At 47.1% G+C, this 22504-nt stretch overlaps 1 protein-coding gene across 1 annotated transcript; it reads right to left on the reverse strand.

Annotated features, from left to right (window-relative positions):
• Positions 1-5650: 5650 nt before the first annotated feature.
• Positions 5651-9248, reverse strand: C1QTNF8 (C1q and TNF related 8). Its single transcript, XM_063143434.1, has 2 exons — positions 9017-9248; positions 5651-6230 (listed from the first exon to the last, which is right to left on the reverse strand). Exons 1-2 carry the CDS (start codon positions 9246-9248, stop codon positions 5683-5685), a joined length of 780 nt encoding a protein of 259 aa, XP_062999504.1. The 3' UTR covers positions 5651-5682.
• Positions 9249-22504: the final 13256 nt, after the last annotated feature.

A 22504-nucleotide genomic window follows, 5' to 3' on the forward strand; every position in this document is an offset into this window, starting at 1 on the left:
TTGACGACATCGTGTAATGAACCTGCAAACTTCCGTGAGTGGCCAATCAGCAGTATGCTAAAAATCACTCGTTTAGAGAAGCTCTCAAGCTCTTTGGCCTGATTCATAAGGTGCTCTTCTCTCTGCCCTGTCCCATTAACAGGAAATGGTGTTTCAAAAAGGCAGCATGGATCTGTAAAGTTCAAGGCTGAAGCAAGCAAACATATTTTCTGCTGTAACTGGTTGTGCAAATATTGTGAGTCCACAGGCCTCAGAAAAGGTACTCTTCTCCTGCCTGAAGAGAATGGTTTCCCACCAGGGGGTCATTTGTGGCAAGCTGGTGATGATGACATTGAAGATTAAGTGTGCCTTTTTACTTATCTCATGTCTCCCATGCTACAAGTTCATTAGTATCCCGGCACTCTGCCACCTCCACAGGAAAATTTCCATGCATATGCCGGCAGGCGAGGTATTAAACACACAGAGACAGACACACACACACCTCTGCTTTTGCTGTGTCAATGGGAAATAAAGAGAATATGGAGACGGAGAAACCGGGAAAGTTGGTGCTTCCAGATAAGCGATACATGACACATTTCAGTCAAAGGGTGGTCTTGTACATGAACAATATAATCAGCACTCTAATAAGAAAGGTATTACCTTAGATGATGACGAGTGAAAACTGTAATTCAGATCAATCAGTGCTTGTCAAAATGGGACTCTCTGCCGCTCTGGCTTTAGCACCAGCTTGATCTGCCGCAGTCAGCAAGAGATCATGCACAAAGTCACAGGTGCCTTCCTGAGCATCTCCAGACAGGGGTGGGAGAGACTCCTGCCCCCAAATCTCCAGACAGCCTCTATCTCAGAGTCTCCCCCTGCCCCCCACCACCCTTCTATGCACCTTGGATGCTTGATACTTTGACTTGCATATCATCATGTACATGGGAGTGAGCACCTGAACTCCATAGGAGGAGAACTCTAAAATGGTCTCTGTTACTGTCCACATGGTAGAGCAACCAGAGCACTTAACCTGTATCTCAGCTCAGGATATAGATGTTGACATGCCCAACCACTGTGGGGGTGGGGAAGGAAGAGGGGGGGAACCAAGTGGACCTTCAGCAGGGCTGGTAGAATGGCCCAGCTCTCTGTGTCCACATATCTGTCTGTCCGTCCATCCATCCATCGTCATCATAGATCCAAGACGTTAAAACCCAGATACCTGAAAGTTAGTATGCATACTAAGGAGACCCTGGGGGTGTGAAACTCGGGGTTATTTTATTTTAAAACACACAAATTAGTTTAGTTAATTTAAATGTGTCCAGATAGTTGAAGCCTGGAGCAACATTTTCAGTCACTAGGAGGCAGAGTTCCCTAAGCAGCACATAGCTGTGCAATACAGCTTGGAGCCAGGGGAGGTTAAAAGGCTGAGAGACAGAATTGTCCACCTTGCTGTGGGGCAGCCCTCCCCACCCCCTGTACGACCAAGGGAACAGACAGGCCTCTCCCTGAGGGGTCTACAGGGGTGCATCGTGCGTAGAGGCGCCAGTGGGCTTGACTTCACTCAGACTAGGAGGGGCAACGGGTCCAACTTGGCTTGCAGCCTTCACTCTATCAATGTCAGGGCTATTCCCACCTGTGCGAAGCCAGGTCCATTTGCCGGTAAATAAATAAAGCTCCCAGAGTATAATCTTCTGAAAGCAGGGTCCAATTTCCATCCTTTCCACCTGTCCTTGTCCCTAACAGGCACTATGAAAAGTGTCACATTAGGGAAGTTGCTCAGAGGTGTCCAGTCCATCAATGTTTAACTTATCTTGAAACAATTGGACACATTTGGCGTACCCACTTGTCCAGCGAGAGGCGGGGGAGAGGCCTAGATAAAGAGCCGATGTGTGCTTTGCCTTGGCTCCCTTCGCTTCTGTGATTTATTGATTTGTTTTCTATAAGAAGCTAATCTCGCAAAGTGTTCCCAGAGCACTGGGATATGGAGAAGTGCGTGGGCTGAGGCCTGCATTCCCCTCCACCTCCCAAATTCTTAAATTTCATTCATCTCCACTGAACTACGTATCACACATCCAGGCCTCGTTCTGAGCCAGAGAAAAGTCGTGAGATGGGTGCAGCTCCAAATCTGGAGCATCCGGCACGCCTCGGATCTCAAAATCTTTTCTACGCTTACCTGGAAGTAAGGTCATCAAACTCAATGGCTCTTTCTTCTGAGTAGACACACACAGGATTGTGTTGAAAGGCGCCGATCCTAAACCCAAGAATTAAGTCCATGTCTGGGCCCGATTCAGAGTGCTGGTATTAACATTCAAAACCCTAAAGGGCTTGGGGCCGGGCTATCTGAAGGAAGGCCTCCTCCCATATGTACCTGCGTGGACCCTCTGATCATCTTCAGAGGTGCTTCTCTATGAGCCCCTGCCAAAGGAAGTGAGGCAGGTGGCTACCAGGAGCAGGGCCTTCTCTGCTGTGGCACCCCAGCTGTGGAATGAGCTCCCTACAGAGGTTCGCCTGGCATCTATGTTATACTCTATCAGACACCAGGTGAAGACCTTTTTATTAGCCAAGTATTTTAGCATTGTAGCATCCTACTCTTATAACTCTGCTATTTTAAATCTGTATTTAAATCTTTGCATTACTGCTCAGTTTTATTCTGGTCATACTTTTATATTGTGGTTTTAAGTTTCCATATTATATTCTATGCTGTACTTTATGGTTTTAATTTCTGTGAACCACCCAGAGAGCTTCGGCTATTGGGCGGTATAGAAATGAACTAACTAAATCAATAAAATAAGTCCCATCAATCAGGCGTAGGATTGCACTGAAAGTTGTCCATGGTCTTTGCAAAATGTCAATCAAACAGGCACACCTGGGCTCAAAATTCCCTGCATGGAAAAAGAAAAAGAATTGGTGGCAGAAAAAAGAGCAGAGTGGGTGGAAGAAAGAGGGAGGTGGAAGGGTGGAAGAAAGAGGGGAGGGATTACAGGGTGGCAGAAAGAGAGGTCTGGCCCAATCCACCAACAGCTTCAGCCCTGCCCACTTCTGGCATGAGAAGTTACAAGTTACAAGATGGGGGATACTTGGCTCAGCAATACTACAAACGAGAAGGATCTTGGAATTGTTGTAGATTGCAAGCTGAATATGAGCCAACAGTGCGATATGGCTGCAAGAAAGGCAAATGCTATTTTGGGCTGCATTAATAGAAGTATAGCTTCCAAATCACGGGAGGTACTGGTTCCTCTCTATTCAGCCCTGGTTAGGCCGCATCTAGAGTATTGCGTCCAGTTCTGGGCTCCACAATTCAAGAAGGACGCAGACAAGCTGGAGGATGTTCAGAGGAGGGCAACCAGGATGATCAGGGGTCTGGAAACAAAGCCCTATGAAGAGAGACTGAAAGAACTGGGCATGTTTAGCCTGGAGAAGAGGAGATTGAGGGGAGACATGAGAGCACTCTTCAAATACTTGAAAGGTTGTCACACAGAGGAGGGCCAGGATCTCTTCTCGATCCTCCCAGAGTGCAGGACACGGAATAACGGGCTCAAGTTAAAGGAAGCCAGATTCCGGCTGGACATCAGGAAAAACTTCCTGACTGTTAGAGCAGTATGACAATGGAACCAATGACCTAGGGAGGTTGTGGGCTCTCCCACACTAGAGGCCTTCAAGAGGCAGCTGGACAAGCATCTGTCGGGGATGCTTTAGGGTGGATTCCTGCATTGAGCAGGGGGTTGGACTCGATGGCCTTGTAGGCCCCTTCCAACTCTGCTATTCTATGATTCTATGATTCTATGATTCTATGATTCTAAGTGTCACCCAAGGGTGACTGGGAAATGTTCATATCACTGGGCAAGGGGGTCCTGTAGCCCTCGTGAACTAAGGCTTCAAGCCCAGGCAATAATGAGGCTGTGACACCAAAGTTGAGGCCACTGAGTCACTTGGCAAAGCTGACTTGTGAGTCCCAGGAGTTAAAATCATGCTAATAGGTATGAGGTGAGGGTTGTGATGGACACGCTGACCATATGAAAAGGAAGACAGGGCTCCTGTATCTTTAAAAGGTGTCACTTGTATGTGTGCAGCACCTGGTGCAATCCCCTTTTCATCACCACAGTTGAAGCTGCAGGAGCTATACTAGAGTGACCAGATACAAAAGAGGGCAGGGCTCCTGCAGCTTTAACTGTTGTGATGAAGAGGGAATTTCACCAGGTGCTACATGCATACAAAGGACACCTGCTGAAATTCCCTTTTCTATACAACTGTTAAAGATAAGGAGCCCTGTCCTCCTTTCCATAGGCTCACCCTAGCGATGGGTGTATTGGTTGGTGATGTCACAAAGGCCTCAATATTGAGCCAATTCTTCTAGTGGCTTCTTCGTGAACTTCAGGGGAGTGCAGGAATTGGAGGGGGAGAGGAATTTGGCTGAATCGGTAGATTCCCAACCTGGTGGTGTCCAGTTGTGTTGGCCTACATCTCCTATCATCTCCAATCAGCATGGCCATAAGCCAAACTGGGGGTGATGGGCATGGTAGTCCAATAGATCCAATGGTTTGGAGAAAGCTGTCATGGGGCAGGGGGGGACGTTGCCCTATTCATCATCTCCATGTTCCAACAGTCAGTGAAACAGCTCAGTAGAAAACACACAGAATTCCATAACTGCTTTATTATTAAGCACTCACCCTCCAACATGTCAGGTACATTGCATTGGCGGATTCTTGCCCCATGTCAGACCAGCTCTTAAGGAGCAGCCTAAGGCAGGACATCCTGAAATGGCTCCCACAATCCCATGACACTGGGGTGACCATATGGAAAGGAGGACCGGGCTTCTATATCTTTAACAGTTCTATTGAAAAGGGAATTTCAGCAAGTGTCATTTGTATGCATGCAGCACCTGGTAAAATTCCCTCTTCATCACAAGAGTTAAAGCTGCAGAAGCCCTGCCCTCTTTTGTATCTGGTCAAGAGGGCAGGGCTCCTCCAACTTTAACTGTTGCAATGAAGAGGGAATTTCACCAGGTGCTGCATGCACGCAAATGTCACCTGCTGAAATTCTCTTTTCTATACAACTGTTAAAGATACAGGAGACCCCTGTCCTCCTTTCCATAAGGTCACCCTACATGACACACTTCTTCAAGGGAAGAAACCTTCCCATGCAAGACACAGACTTGGATTTCCCACAGGCAGTTCTGGGAAGGAAAGGGTTAAATGTGAATCTGTTTGGGATGCTTTAACTCCAAGGTCAGCTAGTCTACACCAAGCAGGATCTTGCACTATGAAAGCAGTATATAAGAAGCAGGAGCCACACGACTGCTTTATAGCGTTACTGAAGTGCACTGACAACTGTTGGGGGCCATTGACACAGGCCATATACTGCTTTCATGCCATTTTCATACAACTTTCATACTGCTATGTCCTGCTTGTTGTAGGTTAGGCCCCGGCGCCCTTCAGATGTTTTGGACTATGATTCCCATAATCCCCTGACCATTGGCCACCCTAGCTGGGCTTGATAGGAGTTGTTGTCCAAAACATCTGAAGGATGTTCAGCTACATCCCCCTGCTTCAAGTACCGGAGATCAGGCTGCATGCCAAATAACACTTACTCATGAGTAACCCTATCAACTTCCTCTTGGATGCCAGGATGCAGCTCACAGATGGGCAAACCTTTGAAGAACTCATGGGGGCCGCCTCTCCTACTGCCGCCTCATCTGGGAGCCGTTCATTCTACGGCCGGCTTAATTAAATGGCCATTGAACGTGATGTAAAGGTCCGACTCCTCACTGTAGATGGCGTTCTCCCTCTCCCGCTTGAACATCCGCACCCAGACCTCGTCCCCCTCCTGCAGGTCGAGCATGAGGCTTTGGCTTTGCATGATGCTCCGCTCGCTGGGCTGAGAGTAGAGGATGGCGACTTCGCTTTCGTTCTTCATGATGTGGAGGTAGGTCTCCTTGTAGTTCCAGGTGTGGACGTTGAGGTTGAAGAAGTAGATCCCCGGAACATAGCAGAAGAACTTGCCTGTAAACATGTTGAAGTGCTTGTGGAGGTTGACGAACTCCGTGTCGAAAGTGACGTGCTGGTAGTAGTCGTTGCTGTGGAGAGGTTTGCTTCGGCCAATGGAAAAGGCGACGTAATGTTGCTTGCAGGAGTCGCCCGGAAGGCCGGCATGGCCTTTTTGGCCTTTCCGGCCTTGATAACCACGTAGGCCGGGTTGACCCACTTTGCCTTCGGGGCCAGACATTCCACTATCCCCCATTTCGCCTTTTTCACCTAAGGGCGCAAGAAGAGGCCAGATCATTGGGACGGAGAAGAGGGGCGTCTAGAGTGGAGCAACGCTTACATTTGGGGACACAGTTTTGCCTTCGGACAACATTTCAGTGCTGGGAATCAACTTCGTGAAGCATTATTATTATTATTATTATTATTAGGGGTGCGCACGGACCCCCCGATCCACCCCGCGGGCCGATCCGAAAATTTCGGATCGGCCCGCTCTGCTCCGCTCCGCCCATAGTCCGCTCCTCTTTGCTGCGGAGCTCCGGCTCCAAATCGGAGCTCCGCAGTGGAGGGGAGTGGCGCCAGGTAAGGGCCCCCTCCCTCCTCTCCCTTACCTGTGTCCGTCCGCGATCCCTCGGCTTCTTCAATTGAGCCCGTGGCTCAACACGGCCTAGAATTCCTGGTTGAGCCACGGGCTCAATTGAAGAAGCCGAGGGACCGTGGACAGACGCAGGTAAGGGAGAGGAGGGAGGGGAGCAAGGCAGGGCCCAGTAAACCCCACTTACCTTTCTTGCGGAGCTCCGGATCGAGGCGAAGAATCCGCCTTCACCTCGATCCTCTTCGCAACGCTCCGCCGGCCCCCCAATCCTCTTCGCCTCCACTTTAAGGGGAGGTGAAGTACCCCACTCCGCTTCTAATTCGCCGGTCCGATTAGAAGCGGAGCACATCTATTATTATTATTATTATTATTATTATTATTATTATTATTATTTTGTTTATTTAAAACATTTCTTGGCTGCCCTTTAGGGCAGAGGCCCTCACAAGTTGGCTTACAACTATAAAATACATAAAATATTAAAAGCAATAAAATATTAAAATATTAAAAGCAATAAAAACATGATTGCAATAAAACAGCAACTAAAACAATAAAAGCAACAATAAAACCATCAGGAAGAACAATAGCAGCAATAGCAGTGTTCATCGTGGGAAGGCCATGGTAAAATGAAATGTTTTTAAGGCCTCCTTGAAAGCCTGCAAGGATGGTTCATGGCAGACGTCTGAAAATGAGAAGGACCTCCCTTTCTGATCTTAAAGTGCAGGCAGGCTGGTATGGCTAGGCAAAAGGGAGATGGTGCCGGAGGGCGGGGTGCAGTATGCCTTTATAAATTGCCTATTTCTTAGGGATGTCATCAGAAACCATCCTCCAGGCACCCCCACTTTTACAGGTTAGGCAAACAGAGGCAGGGCCTTTTCAGTAGTGATGCCCTATTTCTGGCATACCAGAGACATCGCTTCAGCACCATCTCTCCTCTCTTTCTGGCAACAAGTTAAAATTATTGACTTCCTTGAGGCTTTGGTGAGCCACTATGGAAATTCCTTTCCTGTCCAACTGTCACCATCTCAAGGGCAACATCCCTTCAGGCCAAAGGCAGTTGCACCCACACAACTGTCCTTTGTTGTGGAGGACAGTTGTGGAGGACAACTGTCCTTTGTCCTTTGGAGGGGGCAGGGCTTTGGGGAGGGCCCTTATCTGAGGCCCTCAGAGCCAGAAGATGTGGTCTCGTGGGCCACATGTGGCCCAGAAGCTCACGGTTCCCCACCCCCATTTTAAATAAATACAGTTTATGTCACTGTTGAGGGAAAAGGCAACCTGTGTGTGTGTGTGTGAACAGCGGTGGGGCTAAGATAGCTAAACGGCTTCTGGAAAGTCTTTAGCCTTTGCACTGTTCTTTTTAGATCCATGTGCACCACAGAACCAGAGACTGGAGGGGGTCTGTTCCAACTCTTTCTTAGGTAAGGTGACCATATGGAAAGGAGGACCGGGCTCCTGTATCTTTAACAGTTGCATAGAAAAGGGAATTTCAGCAGGTGTCACTTGTATGCATGCAGCACCTGGTGAAATTCCTTCTTCATCACAACAGTTAAAGCTGGAGGAACTATACTAGAGAGACCAGATACAAAAGAGGACAGGGCTCCTGCAGCTTTAACTGCTGTGATGAAGAGGGAATTGCACCAGGTGCTGCATGCATACAAACGACACCTGTTGAAATTTTCTTTTCTAAACAACTGTTAAAGATACAGGAGCCTGGTCCTCCTTTTCATAGGGTCACCCTATTCTTTGGGCCAAACTACAGGTTTAATGCATAGCATGTAGCGCTGTCTCCCTTTTTTACTTTTATTAATTCCAGGCATGTGGGGTGGGGGGTTGATCCTTACCGGGAATACGGTGCGTGGGAAGGGGAGATTTATCTTCTCCTTCCCCAGCCCATTCAGAACTCAAACGTACACAGGCAAAGACAGCTGAATCTTTTTCGTACAGGCATGCACATCACTTGATTACTCCATGTTTAATACAAGGTTTAGGTCCTGTTCTAGCCTTGGGAGTTGGATGGACTCCTGGGACACCCACTGGAGGGGGGGCTCAAGATGATGTCAGGGGGAGGTCCCTCACCCAACCATAAAGCCTATCCCCTGACATCCTGTAAGTGCTAGCCTTCTCTAGCATTGATGTTGGCAAGGGGACGTTCTCATCCCAGGAAGTTTCACAGGCTAAATATGTGACCCAAGCAGACTGGAACAGACCCACAGGCTGGGGATTCCCCATCCAGAGTTAATGGTTTGCAGCTAAATGTATGAACTTGCTGCCCTGGACAATATTACATATGATGTGTCATTGGGTGGTATGGAATGATTATCTCTGTGTGGGGGCGGTGTGTAGGTGTGTTCATCTTGTTCATACCTGTGTGACCTTCTTCCCTAAATGCTGCACTCATCAAAAGGTGACCATGCATGTGTGAACCAACCCTCGCAGGAAAGAAGGGGCACAGGTGATGTCTGCTTACCTTTCAGGATCGTGATATCAATGGTCGGCTGGACCTTGGGCATGGAGTAGGTGGAGTCGCTGGTCATCCGGGCATATCGGGAAGTGGTGATGGAGCCCGGGTCCTCAGCAGGTGTGCAACATCGCACGCATGCCGAAACCCTCCGCCCTTCTCTCTTTGGGAAGGCTCTTCCGCCAAGCAGGCTGCCGGCGTGCAGGGAAGATGCCAAGAGCAGCAGAAAGATGGCACCCATCTTCGGTTAGGAGAGTAAAAAAAGAAGAAATTTGTAAGGAAAGAAAAACTCATAAGGATCGCCCCATTGAGCTTGCTCTTGCGTTTTGCAGCCTCCCGCTGAATTATACACATCAAAGTGACAGTAAGACGGTACCAGGGGTCTCAGACTGGGAACTCTGGTAGCCAGAGCTACATGTGTTGCTCTTTCTGGCACCACGGCAGCTTGCTAGAAAACAGAAAGGCTTCAGCAACACTGCCACAGATGGCCAGGAGATAGTACTGCAGTTAATGGCTCAGGAGGGGTCAGGGGTCACTAGGGGCCAATGGGGTTTCGCCAGACCCTATAAAACAGGCTAAATATGGCTCTGGTGGCAGGACAGCATTCTCCACCATACTTGAAGGCAGCCCTACTATGCTGCTGGAGTGCAAGGCACTTCGCCAGAACAAAAGATACATTGGCAGAATATGCCTGTGGAAGATCATGCTGGTGTATCTGCTCTGCTGGTGAAAGAGTTAAAATAAGGCCGTGTTCAGGGTGGGATGGAGGAGCACGTTTAGGGTGTTTCCTCACGCCTCTTGACAGCACAACTTCAACCAGCTCCTGAAATGGTGTAAAACAATTCCCTCCCATTGACTTCAATGGAAGGGGGGGAATTTAAAAATATTTTATGCCATATTTTATTATCTTATGAATCATTGTCAACAGCCCAGAGAGCTTTGGCTGTTTGGAGGTTTAGAAATGAATATCAATAATAACAGTAATAATACTACTAATAATTTCCCATTTCATTACCACCACAGAGCGTAGGATACAGAGGACTGTCCTCTATTGTGAAGGCATCCTCTGTTTTGAGGGCTGTCAACGCCACACCTGGTTTTAAGTTAAAGAACCGTCAGAAGGAAGTGATGGGCCTTAAAGTTGCCCATCAACAGAACCTGGCCAGTGGATTGAGCAAGGCAGCCAGGTTACCTGGTCACCGTCTTTCCCACCGTGGGGACAAATACTGTATCACTATTCAAACCATAAGAATCTTTCTAAATTTGCATCTGTACATATGCATTGGCATATGCACATTTTATGCAAATAGATGCCCTCTTTGGTCCTCTTTTTTAGCAATGTACAAGTGGCCACCCCACCTGATTGTGAAGGGCTATGACAAGGGTGACCATAAGGAAAGGAAGACAGGGCTCCTGTATCTTTAACAGTTGTGTAGAAAAGGGAATTTCAGCAGGTGTCATTTTTGTGCATACAGCACCTGGTGAAATTCCCTCTTCATCATAACAGTTAAAGCTGCAGGAGCTATACTAGGGTGACCAATTCAAAAGAGGGCAGGGAACAAAAGTCCTTTCTCCATTATTGATCCTACCCCCCACCAATTGTGGAATGCATTTCTTCAAGAATTCTGCTGCTCTGTACTCACTTAGGTTTCAGAAAGGGTATGAAGACACGTTTCTTCAATTTAGCTATTTAAATTAAGTAATTGTTTTAGTATTCTTAATGGACTTGTGTTTTATGGTTTAAATTTTTTCCACGCTGCTTTGATGGACTTTTTAGCATTCACATGCACACACACGCCCGATATATACAAGTTAATGTACAAACATGAAATATAAAAATAAATAAGTGGATAGATCTTTGCAAATTCTGAGATCAACGAATCTGATTCACATTTCCTGCAGATCACAATGGGGGGTGTTCAACCAGTTCTGGATGGGGTTGCACTCCCCCTGAAGGAGCAGGTTCGTAGCTTGGGGGTTCTCCTAGAACCATCTCTGTCACTTGAGGCTCAGGTGGCCTCGGTGGCACGGAGTGCTTTTTACCAACTCCGGTTGGTGGCCCAGCTATGCCCCTATCTGGGCAGTGATAACCTAGCTTCACTTGTCCATGCTCTGGTAACCTCCAAATTAGATTGCTGCAACACCCTCTACATGGGGCAGCCTTTGAAGATGGTTCAGAAGCTGCAGCTTGTGCAGAATGCGGCGGCCAGATTGATAGCTGGAACAGGGAGGTTTGAGCATATAATACCGATTCTGGCTCGCTTGCATTGGCTGCCTATACATTTCCGAGCCCAATTCAAGGTGCTGGTTTTAACTTATAAAGCCCTACATGGCTTGGGACCGCAATACCTGATGGAACGCCTCTCCCGACATCGACCTGCCCGTACACTGCGCTCAACATCTAAGGTCCTCCTTCGAGTGCCTACTCCGAGGGAAGCTCGGAGGATGGCAAAAAGGGAGACGGCCTTTTCGGTGGTGGCCCCCCGACTGTGGAATGATCTCCCTGATGAGGCTCGCCTGTCTTCATCACTGTTATCTTTCAGGCACCAGGTCAAGACTTTTATCTTCTCCCAGGAATTTAACAGCATTTAACAACGCTAAGTGTGTTTTTAACAGCCCCCAGAACTGTTGTTTTATAAATGGATACTGTTGTTTTTATACTGTTGTTTTTATGTTTCTGGTGGTTTTTAAATTTTGTATACTTTTTAAAGTTTACTGTTTTAACTTTTGTGAACCACCCAGAGAGCTTCAGCTGTGGGACAGTATATAAATGTAATAAATAAATTAATAAATAAATAAATAAATAAATAAATGTACTTATCCAGTGGCCAGGCCTGGGCCAGATAGGAAATGTAGGCCCCATTTCAAACTACTCATTAAGTATTTTTTTAATCAGTTCTAAATACATATGAACTAGAACAATTTATAAAAAAGATAATGGCAAGCACTTTTATTCAAGATGTATATAAGACATCACTTGTGCACATTCAGAAATGCTTTACGTGCTTTTCTTGGGGCAAATTCTTCATCATCAACAGAAAAATCAAGCATCTTTGCCTAGGGGGACTCGGAATAAGCCCCCTCAAAATCATAGGCCCATGCCCACTGGCCCCACTGACACCCCCCACCCACCCTCTGCCCAGCCCTGCCAGTGGCTTTTGCATTTCCCAAACATTCCAACATCATTCTTGGCTAAGTTTTAAAATACATTTGGCACTGCATATTTTGAGATAAAACACATTGAGAAGCACACATATCTAAATGCAGATAGATCAAAAAGAAATCCCAGAGATGAATGCAAAAACGGCACGGAAATGATTTATGGCTGAACATCTCCGGACATCACATGGACTGGAAATAGGCCAAATGGGTACAGAAGCGAGTCCTTCACTTCGTCTATGAAATGCGTGTATGTGGGGGGGGGGGGATAAGTCCATCTGGACTGAATTGGTTCTGGATGAATAGCATTTGGGCTCCATGGGAGTTACGTGGACATTCAGGATGTTCTCATCTAAGCCATATTTCTCAAATCGTTTTCTCCCACCACCCACTAGAGCCCTGTTCTTCCGAAGTCTCTTAAAGAAAGCCTCTCCTCATTTTGGCTCCCTAAGAAGACCTCGTGCTCTGTAGGCCCAGAGAAAATGCATCAAATCTATTATAAACTCCTTCGCCGGAGGATCGTTCATCCTGCTGTCTGATATTTATCGGCTGTGGCCACCAGTACATAAAATGATGTATGCATAGAGGACTGCAGTGCTTGGAAACAGTAAAAGCCAATCAAATCCCGATGCACGCTCCTGTCACAGGGTAAAGAAAGTGAGCGGAGTGGTGGTGAGTGGGGGAAGGGTTCTGGTCTGAGAGAGAGAGAGAGAATTATTAGGGTTGCTATGGTAAAGAAAGCCACCTGGTTAATGAAAAGGAAGGAGTCCCCAAGTATCTGTATCTGAATTGTTTCTTCCACCTTTATAGCAGAAATGAAAGAGAGAGAACTGTAAAGTAGGGTGACCATATGGAAAGGAGGACAGGGCTCCTGTATCTTTAACAGTTGCATTGAAAAGGGAATTTCAGCAGGTGTCATTTGTATATATGGGGAATCTGGTGAAATTCCCTCTTCATCACAACAGTTAAAGCTGCAGGAGCTATACTAGAGTGATTCGATTTAAAAGAGGGCAGGGCACCTGCAGCTTTAACTGGTGTGATGAAGAGGAAATTTTGCCAGATTCCCCATATATACAAATGACACCTGCTGAAATTTCCTTTTCAATACAACTGTTAAAGATACAGGAGCCCTTTTTTTTTAATAGATTTTTATTGCTTTTCTACATAATTAAACATACACCATTACAATAAAGAAACAACAACCACAACATACTACATACATGTTGAGTAAGTTGAATACATATATATTGATTAGATATTAGCTATAACATAAGATACAGGAGCCCTGTCCTCCTTTCCATATGGTCACCCTACTGTATGCTAAGGAAATATGGTGATGAAACCACAACCATGGCCCTTTAAACTATTCATTAAACACACAGAGACACACACACCACTGTGCTACTGCTTTGCTATGGCGATCTGCCGAAGGACTAGGTGAAGATTCAAATGCCTTCCAGCTAGGACCTGAAGTCTGAAGGAGTGTTTTCAGATATCTAATATTTCTTTGTTCCTTGAAAAGGCAAATATTGTGTCTACTGAAAATTTGTTCGCCCTCTGCAGCCCAAGGACACCACTGTATTTTCACAAAACAAAACAGTACGGATAACATCTTAGTGTATTGGACTTGTCCCTGTCTGCATGTAATGGATTTTGTGAGGAGTTAAATGTGAATGGTTCACAGAGCCATATACAAGGTCCAGTAGCATAGCTGGTCGAATAGCTGGCCATTATTATGAAGCTAGAGTTGGTTCACACAAAGTTAGTGAGAGTCAGTGTTTCTTGCAGATAACATTCAGCGGTTGACCCATACATTTCAGCCCTTCCTTCTGATAAGACTGTTCTTCTCTGCTGTGAAAAAAAAATGGTTCCTAAAGCAGTTAACTGAGGAACTGAGGCGGAGAGAGAGAAGATGGCCCAGGATGCCTGGTGACACTCATGGTGGTAGTGACATTGGGGAAGGGCGACCCATGAGTGACACATTGCCAAAAAGAGGCTAAAAGTGGACACAGAGTTACACAAAAAGTGCAGGGGCTAATTTATTTGTATATATCCAAATTTAGATATAATAACTACAATAATACTAATACTAATAATAATAAATTTATTTCTTACCCACCTCTCCATCCCGATCGAGGCAGGGAACAACAGTAAGTATAAAATACATAAAATACTGATTAAAAACATAGTATACATTGTTAAAACTTCCTAAAAAAAAATCCTAAAATCATGCTAAAAGCATCCTAAAATTCCACTGGATAGGCCTGCCAGAATAAAAATAATACCTCATCGTAAAGGGGAAGAGGAAAACTGACTTGGTAACTTGTGGGTCTGATCAGTCTGCTGTCCAAGTACTAACTGTTGATGGGTAACTTTAAGGATCCTGGACTCTCCTTCATGGCAATACTTTATCTTTAAACCTGACTTGGACCAGACAGTCCGCCAGGTAGAGGATGCCTTCAAAGAGAGGACTGTATCCCACCTCTCTGACATCACAAATGTGACTTCAGACATCCGGGAAAGGGACAGTTCTGTGGGCCAGGAGGGGAGGGGCTGCAGAGGCTGGCTTATGGTGTCTCCTCCGGCCTCCCCAACTAGAGATGGGCAAATTCCCCTGCATCCCCTGCATGCTTTGCTTGTCAGACTCCCACCAGTTGCTTGACCCCAGTGGGCAGGCAGGGTGAGCCACTAGATGGGGCCAGGCAAGAGCTTGTGCCCTTTGGGGGGGTGGGGGGGTCCACAAGTCATGATTTACACAAATTCGCAGCTGGGAGCATTTATGGAAATCACAATTTGTACAAATTTGCAGCAATAAATAGCAGTTTACGTAAAATTTCAGGGGTACAGATTTGCGCAAATTTGCAGCTGGGAATATTTATGATATTTAGAGCAGTTCGACCATGGAACCAGTTACCTAGGGAGGTTGTGGGCTCTCCCACACTAGAGGCCTTCAAGAGGCAGCTGGACAACCATCTGTCAGGGATGCTGTAGGGTGGATTCCTGCAATGAGCAGGGGGTTGGACTCGATGGCCTTGTAGGCCCCTTCCAACTCTGCTATTCTATGATTCTATGAAAATTGCATTTTGTGCAAATTTGCGGCCATAAATAGTGCAATTTGTGTAAAACTGCATGCATAAAACTGAGCTAGCTCAGAGGTCCTCAAGCTGGCAAAAACTGACCAAGCGCCACCCCCAAAACTGGATTCCTCCCACTTCCCTATCCCCAGCCTCTTTCTCTCCTGTTCTGTTGCTCCCCAGCTAGTTGGACGAAAAAGCCTCCGTCTCTCTTCCTGCCTCGCATTGGATGGTCATAAGCCTTTGAGCTCAGAGGCTTACAGCCATCCTCAAATGACTGAGCCCTTAATGTTGGTTTTTAGCGATGAAGGAAAACAATTGCAGGGCAGATGGAGGGGAAGAAGAGGAATATTGCACGTGGTTCACATGGCCATCTAAAGGGGTCTGCCATGAGGCTGTTAGGTCCAGGGTCCAAAATGATCTAGCAGCACCATTGAAAGAGAGGAGAGAGAGAGAAGGTGCTGTTTCTTTGGCAGCGAACGCCAGTCTTCCAGCCTAAAAGATCCTAGGTTAAAGTGGTGGACCACTTGTGGCTCTCCAGATGTTGTTGGACTACAGCTCCCATCAGCCCCAGGCAGCAGAGCCAATAGTGAGGGATGATGAGAGTTGCAGCTGCCCACCCCTGCCCTAGGACAAATGTAGGCCTGATTGTGCAAACAAATATTACACTTTCAAATTGGGTCAATGAAGAGCCACAAAACCACTTGGCAAGAGTATGAGACAGGGTGGTCATATGGAAAGGAGGACCAGGCTCCTGTATCTTTAACAGTTGCATACGAAAGGGGGTTTCAGCAAGTGTCATTTTTATGCATGCGGCACCTGGTGAAATTCCCTCTTCATCACAACAGTTACAGCTGCAGGAGCCCTGCCCAGTTGACCAGATACAAAAGAGGGGAGGGCTCCTGCAGCTTTAACTGTTGCGATGAAGAGGGGATTTGCACCAGGTGCTGCATGCATACAAAGGACACCTGCTGAAATTCCCTTTTCAATAGAACTGCTAAAGATACAGAAGCCCTGTCCTCCTTTACACATGGTCACCCTATATTAGAGAACACATGATTCTTTAAGCCGATATCTTTCAAAGGAAAGAAATCTTTAGAAAAAGCTGTCAATGAGATTACATTTCCTGACAGTATACAAAGCAATTCATGTTATCAATAAAATAAAACTTATCTTTTTAAAAAATGACACAAAATTATGAAGCCTCTTTCATTGTGGCAAAGTCAAGAAACAGATGGGAGGCGTTAGAAGATCATTTTCAGAATTAATCCGAAGCTGGGACACTCCATCCTGGCATTTTCTGGAATTCTTATTTTCAATTTAGCTTTCAAGTTGCCTGTTTCCTTGGGCAGAAATGAGGATATCTAAGGCTAAAACTGCAGACTCAGAGGCAAAATAGACATGACTTTAAATCCATACCAAGCGACTACGTCTTTTTTTTAAAAAAGAAAGAAAGATATATATATATATATATATATATACTACAATAGGCACAAGGGACTCAATCCAGATCAGGGCCCTAACACAGAGGGACGGGAAGGGGAGCTTTTAAGACCGAAATGATGCCCTTTCTGCCTACTTTAGAGTAAAAGTAAAAATAAAAGACGTCGCTGCTAGATACAGATTTAAAGTCTTGTTTATTTTAGCCCACACAGAGAATATCCTGCATTTCAAAAGCTGGCATCCTGTCATTCAAAAATGCTCAAAGACTCTGGTCAAACTACATTCAAGCATTTTGAGCGCTAAAATTCGGGGCTCAGATTTTAACCTGGAGTCAATTTAATTGTCTAGTGCATTGTTCAGAGAGAGTAGACAGCTCTCTCTCTCTCTCTCTCTTTCGCCCTCCTCACAGCAAAAGGATCAGGACAAGAAAAATAAAGTCCTCTTTCACATGACACAAAGTTAGAATCCATCAACATAAAATGTGTGGGCGGCTGCCGCATTAGACAGCTTTTCAAAAGGAAGACGAGACAGATTTATGGGGGTGTGGTTCTGCCCACGGCTATCACAGCCATGGCAGCTCAATGGAACCCCGCTGTTTAGAGGCAATAATACCTCGAAGTGTGGGATGCTGACGTCCTTCAACAAGAAGGACTCTGGTTTTTGTTCTCAGCTTGTAGACTTAAGCGGCCTCCACCTGGCTGCAGCTGGGGACCGAATGCTGGATTAGGTCAGGGGTGGGGGGCCTCAGGCCTGAGGGCCCCAATCCATCAATCTGGCCACACACCCTTCCCCATGACCTTTCCTCACCAACCACTGACCATTGAGTGGTGTCCCAACTTTTTGTATGGTCTGGGTGACCATATGGAAAGGAGGACAGGTCTCCTGCACCTGAAAAGGGAATTTCAGGTACAACCGTTAAAGCTGCAGGTGCTCTGCCTGCTTGACCAGATACAAAAGGGGTCAGGGCTCCTGCAGCTTTAACGGTTGTGATGAAGAGGGCATTTCACCAGGTGCTGCATGCATACAAAGGACACCTGCTGAAATTCCCATTTCTATCCAACTATTAAAGTTACAGGAGGGCTGTCCCCTTTTCCATATGGTCACCCTAGTGTAGACCCCCCATTCTAAAAGGTTAATATGCCCCTCCTAAGGCAGTAAGAGCTCCTTTTCGTTGTTGCTATTAACAGTTTATTAGTTTGACTCGTGCAGAGCATCTGTGAGCTAGTACTTTATTGGTCAGTATCATACTTTTCCACAAGCAGCCAGAGAAGCTGGATCCAAGACCAACTAGGAGCCCATTGGACTCCCTTCAATCCCAGCCAGTCCCCCTGCTCGCCTGCTGCCACCCCATGGGTCTTACCTGAGACCTCTTGTGCACCAGCAAGCCTCCCAGCCTCCTCTCTTTACTCCCCCTCCCAGCTGCTCCCCCTGCTACCTCCCAGCCCCCCCACTCCCTCCCAGCCACTCCCCCCCACACACACACACTCACCTGCCCAACAATGCACAGGACTTACCTGAGGTCTTCACTCAAATCATTTCAGCAATGATATGTTTCCATGCTGCTGCTCCTTCCCAGCCGCTCCTCTCTTGTTCTTCCCAGTCGCTCCCTCCCAGCCATTCTTCTCTTGTTCACTCCCAGCTGCTGCCCCCCAGCCTTCTGACCCGCAGGACTTACCTGAGGCATGCGCACGTGCTGGCAAGCCACCTGGCCTCCTCTCTGGGCTCCCCTACTCCATCGCAGCCACTCCCTTCTGCTCCCAAATGTGTTTATAGATCCAACACAAAGTTCTTAGCTCAGAACCTCCAGCGTGCCACTCATTGCCTTAGAATTTTATAGATACAGGTGGGTTTTTTCCCCTTTTCCAATATACTCCAAACACGAAACCCGTCTCCCCAATGCCCCCTCCCTTCTTCATATTGTCCTGTATCTAGAGTGAGGGATTTTCTACACGAGGCTGCTAATCAGCTGTTAATTCATTGTATCTTCTTTTGGTTTCGTTGCAGAGTTGAGGCCCAAGCACTAAATGAATAGTGTTTCCCTTCCTGCTTTTCTACTACATAACTCTAGGTGGCACTGTGGGATAATACGATAGCATAAATACACAAAAGTGGGTTGGGGGCATTGCTTTCACAATTAAATGCCACATTTTCCCTGCTCTAAAAAACTCCCCGAAACTGCTCAGTAGACACAGATATGAAACTGGAAGGTCATCTAAAGAACCTGTAAACAACCATGAGTAAGAAATGACACACAGATGACAATGCCTCTTGTAGAAAAGCCCTATAGGGTTCATGTCTCTAAATAATATCATTAAGCAAAAATTGGATAAATCAATAGTTACATAGAAAAAAATAAAATAATAAAATAAAAGGCTCGTGTCAAAGCACCTCTCTTTGCTTGCCTGCACCGGTTCTGCAGTATATCATATTACTCATATTAATTGGAAATTATTTCCTTTTAATAATTTGGTGTAATGTATCTTTTCATGGTCAGCTCAGGTCAACAGATCCCGAATCCAACTGTGCTTTATTTGCTTTCCAGTGTTGTAGAATAATACACTTAGCTGTTACTGTGCCCTTACTAAACCATGCAGTATGCTCCTCTGCCAGGTCCCAATTGTATCCCATAATAACAGGGGTATCATTTACATTGAGTGAGGTTTCCCGGACCAAGTTGATCCTGGCAGTAAAAGCTTGAAGCTAAAATATGCTGATATTTTTATATTTTTTGCCCCATCCATTTGGCCCCTCTTCTTCTGCATTTGGCCCACCATCAGAGAGTGTCTCTGAAATTGAATTCACCCCCTCGTGCTGAAAGAGGTTTCCCCCATCCTTTAGATTAGATGGGCCTCTGTTTCGTAACACCAATTTTGTGACAGTTTCATTGACTACCAATATCTTTTCAAGGCCAGTCCAGTGTTGTTATCAGGGCCGGCACTACCATAGAGGCCACTCAGGTGGCCACCTAGAGCATCAAGGTAAGGGGGCGCTGAACACTGCACCCGGAAGCCACTCTCCCACAGCGGCTCAGAGAGGGCGGCTTCTGGGCGCACCGTTCTGAAGCTGCCCGCCCGCCCCAGTGTCCTGGCTTTGCTTCAGCTGGGCGCCTACCCAGCCGAAGCGAAGACATGCCCCCCCCCACTCCAGCATCCTGGCTTCGCTTCTGCTGGGTGGGCACCGAAACGAAGCCAAAACACTGGGGTAGGGGGTCAGGCTGGCGGCTTCGGAACGGCACACCCGGAAGTCGCTCTCCCAGAGCGGCTTTTGGCTGGGTGTGCCATTCCGAAGCTGCCTGCCTACCGGCCCGCCCACCCCAGCATCCTGGCTTCACTTCAGCTGGGTGCCCACCCAGCCAAAGTGAAGCCACGACCACCCCCCACCCCAGCATCCTGGCTTTGCTTCAGCTGGGTGGGCCCAGCCGAAGTGAAGCCAGAATGCTGGGGTGGAGGGGTAGGCGGGTGGCTTTGGAATGGCACGACCAGAAGTCACTCTCCCAGAGCGGCTTCTGACTGGGCGCACCGTTCCAAAGCCCCCCACCCCCACCCCAGCATCCTGGCTTTGCTTTGGCTGGCCAGGCGAGATGGCACCCCGTGCCCAGGTACACTGGGGTGGGAGGGTGAAAGCAGCTCACCTGCCGAGGGCGCAAAATAGTCTGGCACCAGCCCTGGTTGCTATTAATCTTTTAAGGCCCTAAATGGTTTGGGAACAGGTTCCCTTAAGGATTGCCTTCATTCATAGGTTCTGTGCCTACTTCTTTGCCTGCTGGTAAAACTGGCTATGTTGGCAATCACGAGAGAGCAAGGGCCTTCTCAGTGGTGGCTCCACAGATCTGGAGCTCTCTTCTGGTTGACAGTGTTCCGCCCGTTTAGTACGGGCCTTTAAGAGGGCCTTCAAAACTTTTTATTCTTTTAATTGCTGCCTCTCCTAAGGAGAATAGGCAGACAGTGCAGTTCTTTTCATACAGGGGTAGCATGCGCATAGCTCGTTGTTCTGCTGAGCATCTAGTGACTGAATTCTGGAAATAGCTGCAGCTTCTGCACAAGGCGCAAGGGCAGTCCCACATGGAGCACATTAAAGTAGCATAATATGAGAACAGACTGAAAGAACTGGGCATGTTTAGCCTGGAGAAGAGAAGAGAAGATTGAGGGGAGACATGATAACACTCTTCAAGGACTTGAAAGGTTGCCATGCAGAGGAGGGCCAGGATCTCTTCTGGATCATCCCAGAGTGCAGGGCACGGAATAATGGGCTCCTGTTACAGGAAGCCAGATTCCGGTTGGACATCAAGGGAAAATGTCCTGGCTGGTGGAGCTGTACAACAATGGAACCCATGACCTAGGGAGGTGGTGGGCTCTCCCACCCTAGAGGCCTTCAAGAAGCAGCTGGACAGCCATCTGTCAGGGAAGCTTTAGGGTGGATTCCTGCACTGAGCAGGGGGTTGGACTCAATGGCCTTATAGGCCCCTTCCAACTCCACTATTCTACGATTCTGTTATATATATATATATTAGGGTGACCATATTTTGGAAACCAAAAAGGAGGACAACATGGTCGCCCCCAAAGGGGCGTGTCCAGTACCAAGGGGTTGTGCCCACCCAAACATAACTTTGGTCACATGTCTGATTTTACAGCACACATTTAATAGGGTGACCATATTTGGGAAACCAAAAAAGAGGACACCTAGTGTGTGTGTGTGGGGAAGCAGCTTTCTGAGTCCTGCAGAAAGTACGTTATTCCCCCGCCACCTTAAAGAACCCAATTGGAGTGGAGGAGGGGAAAGGATTTCATTCTGCACCACCACCATCCACTCCAATTGGGGCCTTTTCTATAATGTCCACGCATGACCCACTTTCCCCTTTAAGACCTCAATTGGAGCTCGGGGTGGGGGAATGATGTGCCTCAAGAAAGCATGTCACTCCCTCCTGCCATGCTAATGGCAGCCTTAAAGGGGAAGGTGTGTCATTCCAGGGCATTATTGAAAATTATAGAAAATCCCCCCTGACACCATGGAAAGAACAAAAACCAGGACAAATCTGGGGAAATCCTGACAGTTAGTCACCCTAATATATATATACACGCACATATTGAGGTTACCAGTGCATGAACTACTGTGGCTAGGCAATTCCTATCCAGGAACAGACATACAATAGCTCTGGCACCAACCAATGGTGGTAATGGACATCCTGAGTCACTGAGGCCACCTGGGCCTCCAGTGACCAAGATGGATCCAGGAGAACCTCCAAACTACGGTCCTGTATCGACTGTACACATCTGCCTAAGTGTACAGGAGTGATCTGTTTCCTTCATTCTGGGTACATTGTTTTTAGATGCCTTTGCTCGAAAAAGCAGCTTAGAGACCTTCAACAAATAAATAGCAAATGAATAAATCCATGTGCCAGAGTTACCTGGCTTTGATGAGAGATCTGAAAGTTCTTCCTGGGGGCTGATGGAAGAAGTGTGTCTGGCCCGCCAACACCAGAGGAATCCGTCTTTTGCTTAGTTCTGCCTTTTTTTCTTGACTTCAACGCTTCTGACTGACACTCCTAGGGCAGGATTGCGTTGCGAGGCACAGCGTGGAGCCGAGAGGGAGGTTGTTTCTCCAGGACGCGGAGAGGTTTAATGAGAGCTCCAACAGCCCGGAAAAGGCATGGAGATTTTCGCAACGAGAAGCATAGCCTCCAGAAAGCAGCCCAGCTGCAAAACGGCCACGTTGTATAGAGCGTTTTCTTCCTATTTCTTTCTGCTTGGAACAGCGTGCTGCTACATCCCTGTGCTGCCAAAGCGTCTGAGATGTTTTTCACCGTGTTCGCAGCCAAAACAGA

This window comes from Elgaria multicarinata, chromosome 17 (assembly GCF_023053635.1).
Source record: "Elgaria multicarinata webbii isolate HBS135686 ecotype San Diego chromosome 17, rElgMul1.1.pri, whole genome shotgun sequence".
In the NCBI taxonomy this organism is placed as follows: domain Eukaryota; kingdom Metazoa; phylum Chordata; class Lepidosauria; order Squamata; family Anguidae; genus Elgaria; species Elgaria multicarinata.